General features: G+C 38.0%; 1 protein-coding gene across 10 annotated transcripts in view; it reads left to right on the top strand.

Annotated features, from left to right (window-relative positions):
• Positions 1–18754, top strand: part of atp11c (ATPase phospholipid transporting 11C) — a 233045-nt gene that overhangs the window by 86895 nt on the left and 127396 nt on the right. For all 10 annotated transcript variants that reach the window (XR_009811687.2, XM_061930439.2, XM_061930436.2 and 7 more), the window contains exon 2: positions 9461–9580. Coding sequence is in view for 9 of the 10 variants with exons in the window: in XM_061930439.2 (XP_061786423.1) it covers positions 9461–9580 (120 nt within the window). In the remaining variant the exon portion in view is untranslated. The remainder of the gene's footprint in view (positions 1–9460; positions 9581–18754) is intronic.

The raw sequence follows: 18754 nt of genomic DNA on the forward strand, positions 1-18754 counted from the left end.
TTGCTTGATGTACAGCTTAAGTTGTTCAACAGTTGTGCTATTTTAGGTTTCATATTGCACCACACATTTTCAATGGGAGACAGGTCTGGACTACAGGCAGGCCAGTCTAGTACCCACAGTCTTTTACTATGAAGCCACGCTGTTGTAACACGTAACTAGGCATTGTCTTGCTGAAATAAGCAGGGGCGTCCATGATAATATTGCTTGGATGGCAACATATGTTGCTCCAAACCCTGTATGTACCTTTCAGCATTAATGGTGCCTTCACATATGTGTAAGTTACCCATGCCTTGGGCACTAATACACTCCCATACCATCACAAATGCTGGCTTTTGAACTTTGCGCCTATAACAATCCGGATGGTTCTTTTCCTCTTTGGTCCGGAGGACACGACGTCTACAGTTTCCAAAAACAATTTGAAATGTGGACTCGTCAGACCACAGAACACTTTTACACTTTGCATCAGTCCATCTTAGATTACCTAGGGCCCAGCGAAGCCGGCAGCGTTTCTGGGTGTTGTTGATAAATGGCTTTCGCTTCGCATAGTAGAGTTTTAACTTGCACTTACAGATGTAGCGACGGACTGTAGTTACTGACAGTGGTTTTCTGAAGTGTTCCTGAGCCCATATGGTGATATCCTTTACACATTGATGTCACTTTTTGTTGCAGTACCGCCTGATGGATTGAAGGTTCGTAATATAATTGCTTACGTGCAGTGATTTCTCCACATTCTCTGAACCTTTTGATGATATTACGGACCGTAGTTGGCGAAATCCCTAAATTCCTTGCAATAGCTCGTTGAGAAATGTTGTTCTTAAACTGTTGGACAATTTGCTCACGCATTTGTTGACATAGCGGTTACCCTCGCCCCATCCTTGTTTGTGAATGACTGAGCATTTCACGGAAGCTGCTTTTATACCCAATCATGGCACCCACCTGTTCCCAATTAGCCTGTTCACAAGTGGGATGTTCCAATTAGGTGTTTGATGAGCATTCCTCAACTTTCTCAGTCTTTTTTGCCACTTGTGCCGGCTTTTTTGAAACATGTTGCAGGCATCAAATTCCAAATGAGCTCCTATTTGCAAAAAATAACAAAGTTTTCCGGTTCGAACATGAAATATCTTGTCTTTGCAGTCTATTCAATTGAATATAAGTTGAAAAGGATTTGCAAATCATTGTATTCTGTTTTTATTTACCATTTACACAACGTGACAACTTTGGGGTTTGTATGTTATGTTGACATTTATCGTACTTTGTGTCTCTGATTTTATATAGGTTTTGTGTGAATTCCTGCAGCTTGCTCTAATTCTCACACTCCCTGGCACTGGGCCATGATGGGATGTTCGCCATAATTGGCTCCCTCAACCCAAATGCTGTTAAGCTTTATATTAGATGAAGCAGATCCCCAGCTTGCCTTGAACACTTTTTACAGGCACCATGTTGCCAGGATAGCTCAACATTGCTGCACCAAAAGCATGCATGGAAGTTGCTAGAAAGTCTTGTATGCAATACTTTGTTTGGTTATTGTCAGCCAGGTATGTAAACATCAATTTCTTAATACCACAGAAAGATGACCGGGTGGAAAATACTCACATTTTTGTTTCAAAATTGAAGTTGGCTGTGATTCAGACAGATTCCGCAAGTTCTCAAGTGAGGATTTTGTGCTTTGAAGTGTACTTTGCACTGCAGAAACAAAAAAGAAAAGCAGCGCCAGGTAAAGAATGAAGTTTAAATTGGCTTTGGGAATAACGGAATGCTGGTGTTTGTGCAGAAAGATACTGTAGCAATGTGGTGGAGAAATGCACTGTGCTATCTTCATGGAAGAAGGAAGAAAAACAAAACATCATTGTTTTCACGTCCAAAAAGGAGAAGGAAAATGAACCCTACTCCTACTCCCTAGGTTGGCTCACTTCCTGTGATTAACGTGTACAAGGTTACTAAGGGTGTAACGGTACACAAACATTTCGGTTCGGTACGTACCTCGGTTTAGAGGTCACGGTTCGGTTCATTTTCGGTACAGTAAGAAAACAACAAAATATAAATGTTTTGGTTATTTATTTACCAAATTTGTAAACAATGGCTTTATCCTTTTAACGTTGGGAACACTATAATAATTGTGAGCTCTGTGTGTGTTCCAATTCAATTATTTAGTGTCTCTGGATCTTGTTTAAATCTCAGCTCAGATAATAGAGTTCTTGGAGAAAGGTTTTGGAGAGTAAAGCAGTACAGTCCATGTGCTGCGGTTAAGAGTGAAAATGTGTAGAGCAGGGGTGTCAAACTCAAATACAGAGTGGGCCAAAATTGAAAACTGAACAAATTAACCTTTAACGTACTCTACGAGCTATCGTCACGTCCGCGTTTCATCCATTCTAACATCGTTCAGACCCAGTCACAAGATAAGTGCGGCTTCTGTACGCACACACGTGAATGCAATGCATACTTCATCAACAGCGATACAGGTTGCACTGAGGGTGCAGGTATAAAAAACTTTAACACTGTTAGAAATATACGCCACACTGTGAATCCACACCAAACAAGAATAACAAACACATTTTGGGAGAACATCCGCACCGTAACACAACATAAACACAACAGAACAAATACCCAGAACCCTTTGCAGCACTAACTCTTCCGGGATGCTACAAAATACACCCCCGCTACCACCAAACCTCCCCCCCCCCACACACACACCTTGTAGCGTCCCGGAAGAGTTAGTGCTGCAAAGGGTTCTGGTTTGGTGTGGATTCACAGTGTGGCGTATATTTCTAACAGTGTTAAAGTTTTTTATTCGGCTACCCTCAGTGTAACCTGTATCGCTGTTGACGAAGTATGCGTTGCATTCTAATGTGTGTGCGTGCAGAAGCCGCACATGTGACTGGGCCAGCACTCGTTGGGCTGGCTGGCGCTTGGAAGACTCCCGGCAGGATTGGAGGGCCAGCTTTAATGTTAATTTGATATCACCTCAAGGGCCAAGTGAAATTACACGGCGGGCCAAATTTGGCCCGCGGGGGCCAGAGTTTGACACCCATGGTGTAGCGGGTCGGCTCGAGAGCCTCCTACCAGCCCAGACAGAACAGGTGGTAGGGTTCCTGGCTGGAATCTCCCAAGAACGATCCTTGGACTAGATGCTTTTTTTCCTTAGCTCGCCGTCATAAAGAGAAGCCTGGCCTGTGTAAGAACCAGGACCCTCCTTATAAATCAATGTGTACACAAATCAAATATCTTCATTAAATAACACTAATTGCATTATAAAGTATTCAGAACTGGTTTTAATTTTTTCTTCAATATTGTACAATATAAATCAACATACATGTCAGAATCACAATATGCAATAAAGTGCTAAAATAACCATTAGCAGCATAAATATGACCTATACAATTTGGTCAGTGCACTAAACGTGCTTATTATCAAACACATTCAAAAGTACATTCAATACACAATAGTTATCATTGGTTCAAGTCATAGACCTTGTACAAACCCCGTTTCCATATGAGTTGGGAAATTGTGTTAGATGTAAATATAAACGGAATACAATGATTTGCAAATCATTTTCAACTCATATTCAGTTGAATATGCTACAAAGACAACATATTTGATGTTCAAACTGATAAACTTTTTTTTTTTTTGCAAATAATCATTAACTTTAGAATTTGATGCCAGCAACACGTGACAAAGAAGTTGGGAAAGGTGGCAATAAAGACTGATAAAGTTGAGGAATGCTCATCAACCACTTATTTGGAACATCCCACAGGTGAACAGGCAAATTGGGAACAGGTGGGTGCCATGATTGGGTATAAAAGTAGATTCCATGAAATGCTCAGTCAAACACAAACAAGAATGGGGCGAGGGTCACCACTTTGTCAACAAATGCGAGAGCAAATTGTTGAACAGTTTAAGAAAAACCTTTCTCAACCAGTTTTTGCAAGGAATTTAGGGATTTCACCATCTACGGTCCGTAATATCATCAAAGGGTTCAGAGAATCTGGAGAAATCACTGCACGTAAGCAGCTAAGCCCGTGACCTTCGATCCCTCAGGCTGTACTGCATCAACAAGCGACATCAGTGTGTAAAGGATATCACCACATGGGCTCAGGAACACTTCAGAAACCCACTGCCAGTAACTACAGTTGGTTGCTACATCTGTAAGTGCAAGTTAAAACTCTCCTAAGCAAGGCGAAAACTGTTTATCAACAACACCCAAAAACGCCGTCGGCTTTGCTGGGCCTGAGCTCATCTAAGATGGACTGATACAAAGTGGAAAAGTGTTCTGTTGTCTGACGAGTCCACATTTCAAATTGTGTTTGGAAACTGTGGACGTGGTGTCCTCCGGACCAAAGAGGAAAAGAACCATCCGGATTGTTATAGGCGCAAAGTTGAAAAGCCAGCATCTGTGATGGTATGGGGGTGTGTTAGTGCCCAAGACATGGGTAACTTACTCATCTGTGAAGGCGCCATTAATGCTGAAAGGTACATACAGGTTTTGGAGCAACATATGGTGCCATCCAAGCAACGTTACCATGGACGCCCCTGCTTATTTCAGCAAGACAATGCCAAGCCACGTGTTACATCAACGTGGCTTCATAGTAAAAGAGTGCAGGTACTAGACTGGCCTGCCTGTAGTCCAGACCTGTCTCCCATTGAAAATGTGTGGCGCATTATGAAGCCTAAAATAGCACAACGGAGACCCCCGGACTGTTGAACAACTTAAGCTGTACATCAAGCAAGAATGGAAAAGAATTCCACCTGAGAAGCTTAAAAAATGTGTCTCCTCAGTTCCCAAACGTTTACTGAGTGTTGTTAAAAGTGGTGAACATGCCCTTTTCCAACTACTTTGGTACGTGTTGCAGCCATGAAATTCTAAGTTAATTATTATTTGCAAAAAAAAAATAAAGTTTATGAGTTTGAACATCAAATATATTGTCTTTGTAGTGCATCCAATTGAATTTGGGTTGAAAAGTATTGGCAAATCATTGTATTCCGTTTATATTTACATCTGACACAATTTCCCAACTCATATGGAAACGGGGTTTGTAATAGGGGTAGAAAAGGACAATCATGTCTAATGATAAAGTTAGTTGAGTTTTTAAATACCTTATTCAGTCATGAGGAATAAAGAAATAAAGCTTTAAAACTGCAATTTCTCCCTTTTTGGAACTGAGTAGACATACAGCAGTGTATCTTGTTTATTATTGATTGAATTATGTCAATAGCATTTTGTTCTTCATTAAATATCCATGCACTGGAATTTCCCTGCCTCAAGTGAAAGTAGTGGACAGACAAAACAGAGTCAGGAATCCTTACAAACGGGTTTGGCATGCCGTGGCTCAGATGGTAGAGCGGCCGTGCCAATAACTTGAGGGTTCCAGCTTGGATTCCTGCTTCGGCCATGCTCGTCACAGCCGTTGTGTCCTTGGGCAACACACTTGACTCCCCTTGCTCCCAGTGCTGCTCACACTTATGTGTGAATGTGAATGGATGTTTGATGGTGGTCGGAAAAGACCAAATTATCAGCCAGTCTACCAGCTGTGGCTACAAATGGAGCTTACCACCGTCAAGTGTGAATGTGGAGTGAATGAATGATGGGTTCTCCGTTCTCTGCGAAGCACTTGGAGTGTCTAATCCATTATTATTATTATTATTATTACCAAAATTGGAAACATGTCAAATCTAAAATGTTGGTGCATTCCTGCGTTCATGACAATAATGACAAGCAGCATGCACTCTGTAAGAACACCCTCGTGCAGGGGTCGGCAACCCGCGGCTCCGGAGCCGCATGCGGCTCTTTGACCACTCTGATGCGGCTCAGCTGCATACTTGCCGACCCTCCCGATTTTTCCGGGAGACTTCCGGATTTCACTGCCTCAAACATTCTCCGATTTTTACCCGGACAACAATATTGAGGGCGTGCCGTGATGGCACTGCATTTAGCGTCCTCTACAACCAGTCGTTACGTCCGCTATTTCATCTAACAAACAACGTGCCGGCCTAGTCACATGTTGTATGCGGCGTCTGCTCACACACGTAAGTGACATCAAGGCATACTTGATCAACAGCCATACAGATCACACTGAGGGTGGCGATATAAACAACTTTAACACTCTTATTATTAAGCGCCACACTGTGAACCCACACCAATCAAGAATGACAAACACATTTCGGGAGAACATCCTGCACCGTAACACAACATAAACACAACAGAACAAATACCCAGAATCCCATGCATCCCTAACTCTTCCGGGCTACATTATACACCCTCGCTACCACCAAACCCCGCCCACCTCAACCGACGCACGGAGGGGGGAGTTGATGTGTGTGTGTGTATGGGGGCGGGGTTTGGTGGTAGCGGGGGTGTATAAAGTAGCCCGGAAGAGTTAGGGATGCATGGGATTCTGGGTATTTGTTCTGTTGTGTTACGGTGCGGATGTTCTCCCGAAATGTGTTTGTCATTCTTGTTTGGTGTGGGTTCACAGTGTGGCGCATATTAGTAAGAGTGTTAAAGTTGTTTATATCGCCACCCTCAGTGTGATCTGTATGGCTGTTGACTAAGTATGCCTTGCAGTCACTCGTGTGTGTCTGCAGAAGCCTCATATAACATGTAACTGGGCTGGCACACTGTTTGTTCAGGCCGTAAAGCAACGCCCTTATTATTGTTGTTTGGGTGCAAATCAGCATACATTCGAGAGAATAGTTTCCCTGAAATTCAGGAGTCCACCGGAAAAATCGGGAGGGTTGGCAAGTGTGACGTTGTCAAGCGCCATTCATATAAAACTCGCGGGCCGCACTAACATTACATTTCCATATTAAGGTGCGGGCCGCGTGTCTGAGACCCCTGGTTTATACATAGCACATAGCAAAAAAAACCTTTGTATGCAGTGTTATTTCATTTTAAATTTCAAAAGAGTTTTGTGGCTCTCATTGTTTTATTTAATTTGTGGAAACGGGTCAAAATGGCTCTTTGAGTGGTAAAGGTTGCCGACCCCTATAGCAGACCTGGGCAAATTAAGGCCCGGGGACCACATGCGGCCCGTTAAGCTTTTCAATCTGGCCCGCGGGACATCCCCAAATCATTTTTTTTGGTCTTTAAGATGGAAAGTGTAGCTGCCATTATGATGTACAGTGATGTTTTCAAATGACCGTAAGTCTTCAACTATACAAAGTAGAGATGTCCGATAATGGCTTTTTTGCCAAAATCCGATATTCCGATATTGTCCAACTCTTAATTACCGATTCCGATATCGACCGATGCCGATATATACAGTCGTGGAATTAACACATTATTATGCCTAATTTTGTTGTGATGCCCCGCTGGATGCATTAAACAATGTAACAAGTTTTTCCAAAATAAATCAACCCAAGTTATGGAAAAAAATGCCAACATGGCACTGCCATATTTATTTATTGAAGTCACAAAGTGCATTATTTTTTTTAACATGCCTCAAAATAGCAGCTTGGAATTTGGGACATGCTCTCCCTGAGAGAGCATGAGGAGGTTGAGGTGGGCGGGGTTGGGGGGAAAGAGGGCTAGCGGGGGGTGTATATTGTAGCGTCCCGGAAGAGTTAGTGCTGCAAGGGGTTCTGGGTATTTGTTCTGTTGTGTTTATGTTGTGTTACGGTGCGGATGTTCTCCCGAAATGTGTTTGTCATTCTTGTTTGGTGTGGGTTCACAGTGTGGCGCATATTTGTAACAGCGTTAATGTTGTTTATACGCCCACCCTCAGTGTGACCTGTATGGCTGTTGACCAAGTATGCCTTGCATTCACTTGTGTGCGTGAAAAGCCGTGGATATTATGTGACTGGGCCGGCACGCAAAGGCAGTGCCTTTAAGGTTTATTGGCGCTCTGTACTTCTCCCTACGTCCGTGTACCACTCCGTACAGCGGCGTTTTACAAACCCCGTTTCCATATGAGTTGGGAAATTGTGTTATATGTAAATATAAACGGAATACAATGATTTGCAAATCCTTTTCAACCCATATTCAATTGAATGCACTACAAAGACAAGATATTTGATGTTCAATCTCATAAACTTTTTTTTTTTTTGCAAATAATATTTAACTTAGAATTTCATGGCTGCAACAAGTGCCTAAGTAGTTGGGAAAGGGCATGTTCACCACTGTGTCACATCACCTTTCCTTTTAACAACACTCAGTAAACGTTTGGGAACTGAGGAGACACATTTTTGAAGCTTCTCAGGTGGAATTCTTTCCCATTCTTGCTTGATGTACAGCTTAAGTTGTTCAACAGTCCGGGGGTCTCCGTTGTGCTATTTTAGGCTTCATAATGCGCCACATATTTTCAATGGGAGACAGGTCTGGACTACAGGCAGGCCAGTCTAGTACCCGCACTCTTTTACTATGAAGCCACGTTGATGTAACACGTAGTTTGGCATTGTCTTGTTGAAATAAGCAGGGGCGTCCATGGTAACGTTGCTTGGATGGCAACATATGTTGCTTCAAAACCTGTATGTACCTTTCAGCATTAATGGCCTCTTCACAGATGTGTAAGTTACCCATGTATTGGGCACTAATACACCCCCATACCATCACAGATGCTGGCTTTTCAACTTTGCGCCTATAATAATTCGGATAGTTCTTTTCCTCTTTGGTCCACAGTTTCCAAAAACACTTTGAAATGTGGACTCGTCAGACCACAGAACACTTTTCCACTTTGTATCAGTCCATTTTAGATGAGCTCAGGCCCAGCGAAGCCGAAGGGGTTTCTGGGTGTTGTTGATAAACGGTTTTCGCCTTGCATAGGAGAGTTTTAACTTTCTCTTACAGATGTAGCGACCAACTGTAGTTACTGACAGTGGGTTTCTGAAGTGTTCCTGAGCCCATGTGGTGATATCCTTTACACACTGATGTCGCTGGTTGAGAAAGGTTTTTCTTAAACTGTTCAACAATTTGCTCATGCATTTGTTGACAAAGTGGTGACCCTCGCCCCATTCTTGTTTGTGAATGACTGAGCATTTCATGGAATCTACTTTTATACCCAATCATGGCACCCACCTGTTCCCAATTTGCCTGTTCACCTGTGGGATGTTCCAAATAAGTGTTTGATGAGCATTCCTCAACTTTATCAGTCTTTATTGCCACCTTTCCCAACTTCTTTGTTACGTGTTGCTGGCATCAAATTGTAAAGTTAATGATTATTTGCAAAAAAATCATTGTATTCTGTTTATATTTACATCTAACACAATTTCCCAACTCATATGGAAACAGGGTTTGTAAAAAGTCATAAATTTTACTTTTTGAAACCGATACCGATAATTTCCGATATCACATTTTAAAGCATTTATCTTTAATGCTAACAGCTGATCACCGTGATCAAAGTCAAATTAATCGCGATCACGATAATTTGAGATATAATTACCCAGCCGTAATAGTTTGTACCTTTTGTTCTGTGATTTAGCCTTGCTCCGTGTCCTTATCTTCTCCATCTCCATCTGCTCCACCTTGCAGCTCAAAGGCGAAGAAAGAAGATTGGACAGTAGGACGATCTACATAGGCCATCGGCCACGTTCTGCCAGCGAGCCTTTCACCCCGCCAAAGTTTTGTGACAACAGAATTGTGTCATCCAAGGTAAGATACACTTTATTTTATTTTCAGGAGACTGAGGGCAGCAAAAATAATGGACTACTGCAGCAAAATAGTCTTTCTTTATCCTTCTTCTCCATACGCTCATCCTGTCTTTCAACAAAAGTTGATTATTAGCTTGTCAGAGGAGCTCTGGTGACATACATGTCTGCTATTAATATACCAGCAGGGCAATCATTCTGGGCTTTGCAAAGCTGCACCCCCCCCTTACTTTGAATCTCAACCTTTAGCCCTGGTGCAGGATCAAGCTACCTTTTGACTTGAATATCTCTCAGGCCTAGAAGGCGATTGAGGGTGGTCCGATGGCAGCAGGATTTATAGTGGTGCAGAGGCCCCTGTGAAGATGGGCCCATCAATTGCCTCCTGTCCGTATGGCAGGGTAAACCGACTTTAATTACCCCGCCGATAGTGTTTATGCTCCTCCATGTCTTAGCTCGCCGTCATGCTGTTGCTTTTGCACTCTGCATTGGCCCGTCGCCACCTTTTCTACTCTTACTTGCTGTTGCGCCATCCCACTGAGCCCTCATCTCGCCACCCCTTCCACTCTCTTTTCTCATAACTTCCCCCCTCTTTTCTCCGGCAACATTAGATGGACTGTTCTGCTGGAGCTGCATTTCAGAATCCTCCCTATGCTGAGTTACTATCTTCATAAACTCCATCTTATTGCTTTGTACAGGTGCAAAGAGTGCATGAGGGGTGCCCAAGTCACCTCAGTGGCACCCCCCCCCCCCCATTTCCTGGTCTTAATTACATATTAAAACAATTACTTTTTCAAATTATTATATTATTTAAATACATTTTTAGTATTTTCCATACGATCCATTGTTTTTTAAGCATAATTACACATTAAAAAATTACTTTTTAAAATTATTATATTATTTAAATACATTTTTAGTATTTTCCATACGATCTATTGTTTTTTTTAGCATAATTACACATTAAAACAATTATTTTTTCTAATTATTATATTATCTAAATACAATTTTAGTATTTTCCATACGATTCATTGTTTTTTTAGCATAATTATACATCAAAACAATTACTTTTTCAAATTATTATATTATTTAAATACATTTTTAGTATTTTCCATATGATCCATTGTTTTTTTTTAGCATAATTACACATTAAAACAATTACTTTTTCAAATTATTATAATATTTAAATACATTTTTAGTATTTTCCATACGATCCATTGTTTTTAGCATAATTACACATTAAAACAATTACTTTTTCTAAGTATTCTATTATTTAAATACATTTTTAGTATTTTCCATACGATCCATTGTTTTTTTTTAGCATAATTACACATTAAAACAATTACTTTTTCTAATTATTATATTATTTAAATAGATGATTAGTATTTTCCATACGATCCATTGTTTTTTTAGCATAATTACACATTAAAACAATTACTTTTTCTAAATATTATATTATTTAAATACATTTTTAGTATTTTCCATACGATTCGTTGTTTTTTTTAGCATAATTATACATCAAAACAATTACTTTTTCCAAATGATTTTATTATTTAAATACATTTTTAGTATTTTCCATATGATCCATTGTTTTTTTTAGCATAATTACACATTAAAACAATTACTTTTTCAAATTATTATATTATTTAAATAAATTTTTAGTACTTTCTATACAATCCATTATTTTTTAGCATAATTACACATTAAAATAATTACTTTTTCAAATTATTATATAATTTAAATACATGTTTGTATTTTCCATACGATCCATTGTTTTTTTTAGCATAATTACACATTAAAACAATTACTTTTTCTAATTATTATATTATTTAAATACATTGTTTAGTATTTTCCATAGGATCCATTGTTTTTTTTAGCATAATTACACATTAAAACAATTACTTTTTCTAGTTATATTATTTAAATACATTTTTAGTATTTTCCATACGAGCCATTGTTTTTTTTTAGCATAATTTCACATTAAAACCATTACTTTTTCAAATTATTATATTATTTAAATACTTTTTTAGTATTTTCCATACGATCCATTGTTTTTTTTGTTTTTTTAGCATAATTACACACTAAAACAATTACTTTTTAAAATTATTATATTATTTAAATAAATTTTTAGTACTTTCTATACAATCCATTGTTTTTTTAGCATAATTACACATTAAAATAATTACTTTTTCAAATTATTATATAATTTAAATACATGTTTGTATTTTCCATATGATCCATTGTTTTTTTTTAGCATAATTACACATTAAAACAATTACTTTTTCTAATTATTATATTATTTAAATACATTGTTTAGTATTTTCCATAGGATCCATTGTTTTTTTAGCATAATTACACATTAAAACAATTACTTTTTCTAGTTATATTATTTAAATACATTTTTAGTATTTTCCATACGATCCATTGTTTTTTTTTTAGCATAATTACACATTAAAACCATTACTTTTTCAAATTATTATATTATTTAAATACTTTTTTAGTATTTTCCATACGATCCATTGTTTTGTTTTGTTTTTTAGCATAATTACACATTAAAACAATTCCGTTTTCAAATTATTATATTATTTAAATACATTTTTAGTATTTTCCATCCGATCCATTGTTTGTTTTTTTTAGCATATTTACACATTAGAACAATTACTTTTTCCAGATTATTATATTATTTAAATACATTTTTTGTATTTTCCATTGTTTTTTTTTTAGCATGTAAATCATTAATTAGTTTAAACACCCCAGCTCTACATTGTTTTGCATGTAGAGTACAGGCCAAAAGTTTGGACACACCTTCTCATTCAATGCGTTTTCTTTATTTTCATGACTATTTAGTACATTGTAGATTGTCAATGAAGGCATCCAAACTATGAATGAACACAAAAAAAACATGTTTCATATTCTAGTTTCTTCAAAATAGCTACCCTTCGCTCTGATTACTGCTTTGCACACTCTTGGCATTCTCTCGATGAGCTTCAAGAGGTAGTCACCTGAAATGGTTTTCACTTCACAGGTGGACTTGAAGCTAATCGAGAGAATGCCAAGAGTGTGCCAAGCAGTAATCAGAGCTACTTTGAAGAAACTAGAATATAAAACATGTTTTCAGTTATTTCACCTTTTTTTGTTAAGTACATAACTCCACATGTGTTCATTCATAGTTTTGATGCCTTCAGTGACAATCTACAATGTAAATAGTCATGAAAATAAAGAAAACACATTGAATGAGGAGAAGGTATGTCCAAACTTTTAGCAGTTTGTGTTAGGCCATAGTTTAAAAAAATACATCTCCGAGGTTAAAAATGATCTCCATCCACATGGGTGTAGTTTCAAAACTGTCTCTGATTACGTTTCTATGCAGGAAATTAGTCTGATTTCTCGATTAGTTAGTTATTTTTTTGTATTTTCACAACAACATGTGAAGTCCCAGTGTCCATGTACACCAGACCTGGGCAAAATACGGCCCGCGGGCCACATGCGGCCCTTTAAGATTTTCAATGCGTTTCGCCGGACGTTGTACATCATTTTGTTAGACCTTTAACATCAAAACTGTCGCCTCCATTATGATGTGCAGTGCTGTTTTTAAATGACCGAATATGATGTATTACATCATATATATTATATTACACGTAATATCATATTATAGGTGTTTATTACACTTTGCATTCATATTTTGCTGGGGTTTTTTTTTACATTTTTGTTGTGTTTTGCTTGAATGTAAAAGATACACAACTATGGAGCAGCTGGTCTAAGAAATAAAATATGTTCATATGTTGTTAATATTCAGTGTTTTATTGTTCATAGTTTATATTGTAAATCCCACTTTCTTTATTTTCATGTACATTTTGGGTGTCCAATTCAGTAAAAAACTGTACAATTCCATTCCGTTTTTTTGAGGTGGTCTGTCATAACTTTTTTAGAACTCTATCTGGACAAGGTGACTTTTGGTATTAGTGTTCCTGAAAAAAAGGGACCCAAACACACATACTGTTCAGCAGATTTTTACAGCTAAATGTATATAAATAATTTATACACGCATACACATTGGCCCCCCAGGCACATTCTCTCAATGTAGCCCCCCGAGTCTAAATATTTGCCCAGCTCTGATGTACACTCTCTTGGTCATACACCGTGTGATTCCCAAGAGCTTATTTCCATTAAAGGGGAACTGAAATTTTTTGGGGAATTTTTTTATCGTTCACAATAATTATGAAAGACATGACGAGGGATGGATTTTTTTTTTTTCAAATTCTAAATATTAAATAATTGCGATCAAATGTGCGCTTACAATGGAGGCTATTTCCTGATTGAGCACTTTAGCAGTTGGCTTCACTTTTGAAATCAACAGGTCAGTTATTAAAAACATATAATTGCAATTAGGGATGTCCCGATCCGATATTTGGATCGGATCGGCCGTCGATATTTGCCAAAAAATGCGTATCGGCAAGGCATGGGAAAATGCCGATCCAGATCCAGTTTAAAAAAAAAACTCCGGTCCGTGTTTTCCAACGCACCGATTTAAATAATACATTCCACTTTTCTGCTGCTCCCTAATTTCCGTTCCGCATTTTCCAGCACACCTTCAACACATCCACAGGTCTGTGGATTCTCACGCAGTTGCTTTTAGCTGCTGGCATTACACGACAGGCTCTCCTCACTCTTTCTTGTCTCCCTCTCACAGACAGTAAGCGCACCTTCTTACACACGTCACATACTGTCACGACACACGTCACATACTGTCACGTCATACGTCACATACGTGTACGCCCTCCCCAAGCAGAGAGGTAGCAGCATGGCTAACGTCAGCTGTGATGCTAGTGCAGCCGTGTGACCAACGTTCCCTCTAAGGTGCGCAATTACGCACTGCTCAAGCGTCCTCTGTGCATAGCAATTATATGCCACGCACAACATCAAATAAAAAAATAAGCGCATAACAATTTTCGACACACGGACACGACAGAGAAAACATTTTTCGTCATCATTGTTCAAATATTATAACGTCTGTCGAGAGGCTTATCTCCATTCGGTGCCACACGTCCACACCATCAAAATGCCGAGGCAAAAATTTCCAGATCAACACCGTATGAAAAAATTAGTGATTTTTTTAGTTGTGATTTCCTTCTCTGCATGAAAGTTTAAAAGTAGCATATATTAATGCAGTATGAAGAAGAATGTTTTAATGTAGACATGCAAGCCTTGAAAGAAAATGTTGAAAATCAAGACTACATTTCCTGCAAATGGGTGCATTTCTACCCTATATTTTAAATTTAGATTTATTCTCATATCAAACTCTTTTGGCTGTCTTTTTGACACTTACATCCGGCGCCCCCCTCCACACCCTGGATTATAAATAATGTAAATAATTCAATGTGATTATCTTGTGTGATGACTGTATTATGATGATAGTATATATCTGTATCATGAATCAATTTAAGTGGACCCCGACTTTAACAAGTTGAAAAACTTATTGGGGTGTTACCATTTAGTGGTCAATTGTACGGAATATGTACTTCACTGTGCAACCTACTAATAAAAGTCTCAATCAATCAATCAAAACACATAGAATCATCATACTGCTGTGATTATATGCATCAAGTGTTCATTCAAGGCTAAGGCAAAATATCGAGATATACTGTATATCGTGTATCGCAATATGGCCTTAAAATATCGCAATATTAAAAAAAGGCCATATCGCCCAGCCCTAGTTTCAATGATGCCATTTCTGTTTGTCATGTATAATTTTGTCTATTTTGTGTTTATCCTTGAATAAACAGGTCAGTTTCTTGTTACCAACCGTTGTGTATTATTCAAACTCTTCTAATTCAGCTGGCTAGTTGTTATCAAGAGTACTAAAACCCTTTTCAACATGATTCTGACAACTAAGTAGGCTAAATAACTTTAGACTTTAATACATGCTCGGATAGGCCAGTATCGGTCAGTATCGGTATCGGTCAGTATCGGTATCGGATGGGAAGTGCAAAAACAATATCGGTATCGGATCGGAAGTGCAAAAACCTGGATCGGGACATCCCTAATTGCAATACCAATTGACAGGATGCTGACGTTTGTCAACACACCTCTAACTCATAGCAGCAATATTGCATCACAACTATAAACCATGTCACAACATTAGATTATCCATACATTTTCTACCCCTTTTCCAAAGATATAAAAAAAAAATGAAAATATATATAATTTATATGGTATATTTCATGCGCGTGAGCTAATTTTTTAATGGTCTGTTTGCCTGTCAGTTTAAAAATAACAAAAGTGTGCCCACACTAGACCACAAGTGTCAAACTCAAGGCCCGCTAAATCCTGGAAATAATTTGCATACTTCATCTTTCTTACTACATTTTTTTTATATGTTTTGAAGTTTGATACAAATACAAATGTTCAATAGTTATTGGTGTGAATCTTTGGACACCTCGCATATCAATTCCTTGGAATTGCTTGCCAATTATCCAAACGGTTCTCTTATCGATCCTTACGGGTGGGGATGACCTTGCGTTGTGACGCCAGGTTGCAAACGCTTCTTGTTTGGAGAAAAAAGGTGGATTACTCAGATTACCTACTCAGTAGAATAGTTGTTAAGAGTGTCCGCCCTGAGATCGGTAGGTTGTGAGTTCAAACCCCGGCCGAGTCATACCAAAGACTATAAAAATGGGACCCATTACCTCCCTGCTTGGCACTCAGCATCAGGAGTTGGAATTGGGGGTTAAATCACGGAAAATTATTCCCGGGCGGGGCCAGCGCTGCTGCCCACTGCTCCCCACTGCTCCCCTCACCTCCCAAGGGGTGAACAAGGGGATGGGTCAAATGCAGAGGACAAATTTCGAGATTTGATTCATAATCAATACTCGATTCAACACGATTCTTGATTCAAACTGATTTTTGCAATGTATTATTTGGTATAATAATAACAACACCTTAACAAAACAGCTTGCAGGTTACAAAACCTCCTTTAGGTTGTTGACGTATGACACATGCATGCACCAAGTAAGCATAGAGATGGCCTAATTTTTTTTTAAATTATTATTTTTTTTTTTAATTTGTCAAAAAAAAACAACTAAAAAAATCGGGATTCGAATGTGATAAAAACATTTTTTTTAGCACCTCTAGTTATTATATACCGTATGATAGTTTGTAAAGATAAAAATAAATATTTAAATATCTGCTTGTCACCTGGACTTACAATGTCAAAGCAAGGTATCCATCAATTTGTACGTACAAAAATCAAATAACCTAATGCATAGGCAATAGGGCTGGGCGATATGGCCGTTTTTTAATATCTCGATATTTTTGGGCAATGTCACGATACACGATACAGTATATACTGTATCTCGATATTTTGCCTTAGCCTTGAATGAACAGTTGATGCATATAATCACAGCAGTATGATGATTCTATGTGTCTACATTAAAACATTCTTCTTCATACTGCATTAATATATGCTCATTTTAAACTTTCATGCAGAGAGGGAAATCACAACTAAGACAATTGACCAAAAGTGTATTTATTAAACAGTTATTAAGCAGTGGCACAAACATTCATGTCATTTCCAAAACAGAAAGTGCAAGATTGACAGAGACATTTTAAAACAAGCTATTAGTGCACTTTTGTGCATGATGTCACTAAGATGACATATCAAAACAACACTAAATTAAAGTGCACTTTTGTACAGAACGCCACTACAATAGTTTAAAACAAATAAAGTGCACTTTTGTGCATGATGTCACACAAGATATTTCAATAAGTGTCAAATAAAAATGAGCTGCATAATAGGAAATCAAATAGTGTATGTCCTTCGCTATGTGGTAGGTTTCTGCCGACGTTATCTCCTTCTGTTGTTGACTATTTTTTTCATACGGAGTTGATCTGGAAGTGGTGGCTTGGGCATTTTGTTGGTGTGGCACCGAACAGAGATATTGACATGCGGAGTTTCAAACGCTCTTCATTCTCTAGCGGGTGACTTTTCAAATGATGCTACATATTAGCAGTAATGCTACTTTTTGTAGCAACGCTTTTGCCCCACACTTGACAAATTACGATTGTCTGTTCGACATATTCCCACTTGAAGCCAAACCACTGCCAGACTGATTGATTGATTGATTGAAACTTTTATTAGTAGGTTGCACAGTGCAGTACATATTCCGTACAATTGACCACTAAATGGTAACACCCGAATAAGTTTTTCAACTTAAATTGATTCATGATACAGATATATACTATCATCATAATACAGTCATCACACAAGATAAACATCAGAGTATACACATTGAATTATTTACATTATTTACAAGACGATGGACCCCCTGCTGTTTTTCTTGGGAATTAATTCTTCCTTTATTTGTTACCAGATTCGCACCTTCTTTCTCTCGTATTACCACTCGCACCACAGCTAACGTTACCCATGCCGCTACCTCTCTGCTCCGCGAGGGCGTATACGTATGTGACGTATGTAAGAAGGTGCGCTTGTTTTATGTCTCTGTGAGAAGGAGAGACAACAAAGAGTGATAAAAGCCTGTATTGTAATGCCCGCAGCTAAAAGCAACTGTGTGAGAACTAGGGATGATGTTTGATAAGAAATTATCGAGTTCGAGCCTATTATCGAATCCTCTTATCGAACCGATTCCTTATCGATTCTCTTATCGAGTCCAGATAGGTTGTTGTATATGGGAAAAAAAACACAATATTTGGTTTAACAAAAGCTCACTTTTATTATATGAGAAACAAATAAAATCTAATAAATAAATAAATATTGACTGTTACCCCCCTAAAAAAATAAAATAAAATAAATAAATATTGACTGTTGTTACCCAAAGTATATTAAGTGGGATTTTTCAGAAAAACAAATATATACATTAACACAAAAACAACCTGTCTCTGTGATCACTATAGGTGTATAAATAATAATATAGTGTTAAATAAAATCAGTCCCTTGGGCACAAAACTGAAAATAATACAGCTCTCCAAAAAGTGCAATTCCGCTGCTATTTGACATAACTGTTTGTTTTGATGCTTTGACATTTTTGCACTTTATTTCTTTATTGAAAGAAAATTCTATGAAGAGAAAAGTTGTTTGCAAATGTGGTTACAATGCTAAAAAATGAAAAGTTAAAGCTAAAAAAAGAAATACACTTAATTGAGTTAACATTATTTCTTTATAGGGGGA

The sequence above is a fragment of the Nerophis lumbriciformis genome, linkage group LG36, assembly GCF_033978685.3.
Source record: "Nerophis lumbriciformis linkage group LG36, RoL_Nlum_v2.1, whole genome shotgun sequence".
In the NCBI taxonomy this organism is placed as follows: domain Eukaryota; kingdom Metazoa; phylum Chordata; class Actinopteri; order Syngnathiformes; family Syngnathidae; genus Nerophis; species Nerophis lumbriciformis.